The 5,884-nt window shown below is 39.2% G+C and overlaps 1 protein-coding gene and 1 pseudogene across 1 annotated transcript; both read right to left on the bottom strand.

Moving 5' to 3' along the window:
• Positions 1-1,118: 1,118 nt before the first annotated feature.
• Positions 1,119-2,051, bottom strand: LOC134379932 (olfactory receptor 2A14-like). The gene has a single exon (XM_063099336.1). It carries the CDS (start codon positions 2,049-2,051, stop codon positions 1,119-1,121), a length of 933 nt encoding a protein of 310 aa, XP_062955406.1.
• Positions 2,052-4,052: 2,001 nt separating this feature from the next.
• LOC134380010 (olfactory receptor 2A2-like) lies at positions 4,053-4,984 on the bottom strand (annotated as a pseudogene).
• Positions 4,985-5,884: the final 900 nt, after the last annotated feature.

A 5,884-nucleotide genomic window follows, 5' to 3' on the forward strand; every position in this document is an offset into this window, starting at 1 on the left:
GTTATCAGGAGGAAGAGCCTCAGTCTAGGATGGCTCCACAGTGACCACTGAGTCTTGTCCTTAAAATGCATCTAATCACATGCTATGATCCCTTAAGACCTACCCAGTGAGGGCCAATAACCATAAATGAGATGGAACTTGACAGGCTCCTAGATCTAGAACAAGTTTAGCAGCTGCTGTCCCTGGGCCCCATTTGCTCAGCCATTTATTTCTGTAAATAATGTTTTATTGAAACACAGCCACACAATTCATTTAGAAAATCTGTCTGTGGCTGCTTTTGCCAGAGTTGAGTTGTTATGATGGGTGAGATGGCCCTCAAAGTCTTAAATGTTTTTCTATAGCTCTTGGCAGAAAAAGTTCACTAGACATTTATCTGGAAAATATGTAACATGCTCTTATTAACTCAATGGGTAAAAACTTTGCTAGTATTGGCAGTTTCCAAATTACCGGAATTAAATTTGCAATAATTCCAGAGATGTCTAATACATTAAAATTTTAGACATTCTAGAGGCTACAAAACAGCATCTCATGGTGGCCTTTATTTAAATTTTCTTGCTGACTAATAGTGATGAGCAGTATTTCATGTGCTTATTAACCACTTGCATTTCTTTTGAGAAGAGCCAGCTCGAGTTCTCTGCCTATTTTATAAATTTGGTTGTTTATCTTTTGTATTATGAATTTGAAGGAGGTCTTTATACGCACCAGGCAAAAAGTTCATGGCAAAATAAAACTGAAAGGTAATATAACTCATTCCGTGAACATTTGAAATATCCTCATACTACCTACTGTTTCTTTGCAGGATACAAGTAGTGGGAACTTGTGTTTCTTAATGGTGATTTTGATGAGCAGAGTGATTAACTTTGAAGGGGCCCAATATTAATCAATTTGTCAGGTTTTATATCTATTTCTTTTTGCATCTTCCCTGAAAATTTACTTCCACTCAGTCATGAAAGAATTTATCTATTTTGCTCTCAAAAGTTTAAAGTTTCAGTTTACAAGTATGGGTCGATAGTGTTATATTTTAAGGCGGAATTTATTGTAGCACAGAACAAAAACAGCAACATCCATATTTCACAGCGAGAAGAGCCCCCCACCCCCCAGGCTGACTTTGAGGTCTCTCACATGGGCATCGCCTTCCACAGTGCTCTCCTCAAGGCACCCTTGACCTCTGCATTCCGGAGGCTGTAGATAAGGGGGTTCAGCATAGGGTTGACAAAACTGTAAAATAAGAAAAGGATCTTCTGCTGCTCCTCAGGATGGCGGGACGTAGGGGCCATGTACATGATGATGGCGCTGCCGAAGAAGAGCCCTACCACGCAGAGGTGGGAGGAGCAGGTGGAGAAGGCCTTCCTGCGGCCCTCTCCTGACTGGATCCTCAGGATGGCGACCAGGATGCGTGAGTAGGAGAACAGCACTAAGCAGAGGGGCCCCACTAGGACAAATACACAGCCTGCAAAGATGACCACTTGGTTGAGCCAGGTGTCAGCACAGGCCAGCTTGAGCACAGACAGAACTTCACAGAAGAAGTGGTTGATTTCATGAGGCCCACAGAAGGGCAACCTCAAGATCAGAATTAAATGGACCAGGGCCAAGAAAAAGCTAAACACCCAGGAAGAGACAGCCAGAACAATACACCCTCTCCAGCTCATGATGACAGTGTAACGTAGTGGGTGACAGATGGCCACATATCTGTCATAGGACATCACCAGCAAGATCAGGCACTCTGTAGCAGCAAAAGCCAAATACAAGAATGTCTGCATTATGCACGGAATAAAGGAGATAGTTGTTTTCTTGTTCACAAGATTTGTCAGCATCTTGGGGACATTGTTGGAAGCATAGGACATATCAACAATGGCCAAGTGTGAGAGGAAGAAGTACATGGGAGTGTGCAGTCTGGTGTCCAGGCAGATAAGCCCCAGAATAACCCCATTCCCCAGCAGGGTGAGCATATATAAAAGAGAGAAAAGCCCAAAGAGGAAAAACTCCAGTGCTGGCTCAATCTGGAATCCCAGCAGGGTGACTTCTGTGATCCACGTCTGGTTACCTCCCATGCTCCTGAGGCAGAGAAAGACAAGACCTCATGCACTACAGGAAAATTAAAGTCGTATAGCAATGTAAGGTGCAAAATATTTACTCAACATTAGAGGAAACATTTAGAAGTGCATCACTTCGGGTGGATTTTCTAGAATTTATTTTTAGATATGTTGCGAACCTTAATGTGCCCATTGAAATGAGAAAAATAACCTTGTATTGATGGAATAATAGGAAAAATACACATATGTTTACATATAACACTTATTGTGCATAATCTAATACATTAGAAGTTAAAAGTGTATTACAATGTACCTTATTTTAGAAGATAAATAGACATATGCACACGTGTTGTTTTAGAGAATTCAAGCATTCTGGCTTACCTTTCAGAGTGAGAGTCTTGATTTTATTGGAGGTAGAAGAGAGAAAATGTTGACAAAATGCCACATTAAGAGATGCTTTCATATCCTAGTCTTGCTTGCCTTCTTGTCCAAGATATGAAGTGATTGGTCTCCCCCGTTCTTTATATACTCGCTCACTAATCCACTTACCTTCTCCTCTGCGTTCTATTCACTTATTTCAGATTAGAAATTTCTCCTAAATATCTTCTCAATCTTGTAGTTTCTTTAATGTTTCGTAAGGTCTTCCTGTTCAGCGTCTGGCCGATACTCCCTAGAAGCTCCTTTTGGTATCTCTTTTCGATCTTCAGTGGTTGTAGTTTTGTTGTGAGAGTTTTATTTTCTTCTTCATCAGCATCTGATACAAAAATTTAGGCATGAGGGAAAGAATTCTTTAGATTACATGCAATGAACACATGAGTATGTCTTAAATACAATTAAACATGTGACATTTCTGAGGTCTTTAAAAGTAAGGCACTCAAAATGGGGAAACCAACTTACATTAACAGTAGTTATATTTGAAAATAATAGCTGTAATGCAATTTTATTTTGTTTGGCTTTTTTCTCTTTTCCCTTTCATAATTTAATATAGTGACAGTTCTCAGAGCTTATCTTAAATTCTAGTATAACAGAATCTTTTGTTGGTATCTTCCCAGCTTTGGCAATCAAACCACTGCCAGCCTCCTTTCTCATCACTTGTTCCCATGCCAGCAGCCTTGGGCTGTTCCAGTGGATGCTGTGCAGGTCACAGGGCTGGCATCAGTTGGAGGACAGTGGTTAGTGCTTTCCAGCAAACTCTTCCTGTAGTGGCTGTAGGTGTATCCAGCCAGCAGAGAGAAACCAAGGGCTGTGGAAGTGATGATGGAAACCTCACCACACAGAACCATGTGACCGGGTGCTGTCCATTTACATTTTCCTCCAGAAAAAAATCTGAGAGCTGTCTTTATTTCTAAATCAGGCTAAAGTTTCAAATTCAGCACAATATTTTTCAAAAATAATTTAAATGTTTTTTTCTTTTAGTAAATAGGTATTTAAATTTATATATTAAAAATGAGATTATATTATGCAGAGTATATTTAAGGTACCATTTTCACTTAATATAATGAAGATTTTTTATGCATTGAAATGATATTTTATAGTTATTATTTAAAAGCAGCACAATATTCTATCACTTTCATTTCCTACTGTTGAAAAATTTTCTCCCTATATCTCTTATTTTTGGTCGCATTAAAATAAATATTTGTAAAATTTTTAAATTTGCTTATACTCATGATCATTTATGGAGGATATATTCCAAAAGCAAAATGGTAGATCTAAAAATACAGATACTGCAAAGATCTACTGATAGCTTCCCTCTGGAAAACTGGACCCATTTCAATTCCCACTGACCGTATGTCATAATCATGCCTCTTTCCTACATGATAATTAATACTAAGTATTGTCAGTTATAACGTTTGTTAATTTGATACGAGAACATTTTATATATGTTAAAATTTATATTTTATTCTGTAATTTTGCCAGATTTTCAGAGCACTTGTAATTGGAAGATTTTTCTGAGTTTTGAATTACCAACCACATGTTTTTTAAAGTCAATCCCTACCCAACCAACATTCCACTCATGCCTCACATGGACGTCATCTTCTGCAATGCTCTGTGGAAGGCGTCCTTCACCTAAGTGTTCCTCAGGCTGTAGATGAGGGGGTTCAGCATGAGGTTACAGAGACTGTGAAATAGGGACAACATTTTCTCTAGCTCCCCTCGTTGATTAGAGCCTGGGACCACATAAACCACCATTGCTATGCCAAAGAAGAGCCCAACCACACAGAGGTGGGAGGAACATGTGGAGAAGGCCTTTATGCGACCCTCTTTTGACTGGATCTTTAGGATGACCCAGATGATCTGCATGTAAGAGACAAGCATTAAGCAAAGGGGTACGACTTAGACAAACACAGAGGAAGCAAACAGGATCACTTGGTTGATCCAGGTGTCAACAGAGGCCAGCTTGAAGACAGAAAGAATTTCACAGAAAAGGTTGTTCACATTTTGGAGCCCACAGAAGGGCAACCTTAGAAGGAGAATTCATTTACCAGGGCCAGGATGAATCCACATGCCCAGGAAGTGACAGACAGTACTGTGCACGCTCTCCAGTTCATAAGGACAGTGTACTGGAGAGGGTGGCAGACGGCCACAAACCTGTCATAGGATATCACCACCAAGATCATACACTCAGTAGTAGCAAAACCCAAAGACAAGAATGTCTGCGTTATGCACGGAACAAAGGAAATGGTTCTTTTCTGGTTCACAATATTCGTCAGCATCTTGGGGACATTGTTGGAAGTGTAGGAAATGTCAATGATGGTCAGATGTGAGAGAAACAAGTACATGGGAGTATGCAGTCTAAGGTCCAGACAGATCAGTCCCAAGATTGTGCCATTTGCCAACAAGCTGGAGATACAGAACAGGGAGAAGATCCAGAAGAGGAGCACCTCCATGTCTGCACTGAGCTGGAATCCCACCAGGATGAATTCTGTGACCCATGACTGGTTGCCACCCATTCCTTAATGACAGTCTGTCAAGGCCTGGAGTGTGATAGAAAGGTCAGAACTGGAGAATTGATGAAAATTAGATATTTATCTCAAAATGAGTTCAGAGAAAGTTTGTATGCTTTTTCCTATTTAACAACTTATCCAGCTTCCCAAGATTTGTTACTTTTCTCTTTTGAATACTTTGTTATAAAATAAACTTTAACTTACAGGAATGTGTCAAGTATTATGCAAGGAACTCCCGTATACTTCAATGCAGATCCAGCACAGGCTCACATTTCCTTCATTCTTGTCTTATTCTGTTTCTCACTATATAGAAGAAGCTTTTGGGATTAAAGTGTAGACATGATGCCCGTTTACCCCCCAATTCCTCATTTTTTCACCAAGAGAAAAGACATTCACTGACCCAAACAGTATAATTAATCAACTCAAAAAATTTAATATTGATATGGTTCTTTTCTCAAATCTGAAGTATTCTCTTTCCGCCACTACCCACCCGGGACCTAAGGCAAGATTACTCATTATATTTAATATCATCTATCTTTGGTTTCCTTGCATCTGGAATATTTACTATGTCTTTTGGTACTTTATCAAACATTGTCATTTTGAGGATTATACAGCAGTTCCTTAGTAGAATATTCCTAAAATTGGGAATATAAAATGTTCTTCATGTTTTGACTCAGATTATTTACTTTCTGCAAGAAAAACAATGCTCTTCTCAGTGCATTGTGAGAGGGTGCGTAACGTTAATTTGTGCAATTACTGGTGAAGTTAACTTGGATCACTTGATAAAGATCGTACCTCCCAATTGTCTCCATTATATAATTATTATTTCCCTAATTAATTTCTGAGGCATCCATTAAGCTTATTATACAAATATCTTGTTTCGTTATGGAACTAGTCATTAGTTTT

This window comes from Cynocephalus volans, chromosome 6, assembly GCF_027409185.1.
Source record: "Cynocephalus volans isolate mCynVol1 chromosome 6, mCynVol1.pri, whole genome shotgun sequence".
Lineage (NCBI taxonomy): Eukaryota > Metazoa > Chordata > Mammalia > Dermoptera > Cynocephalidae > Cynocephalus > Cynocephalus volans.

Bases quoted from the DNA above. Each gene is read 5' to 3' on its own strand.
- LOC134379932 (XM_063099336.1), bottom strand. From the start codon at position 2,051: ATGGGAGGTAACCAGACGTGGATCACAGAAGTCACCCTGCTGGGATTC.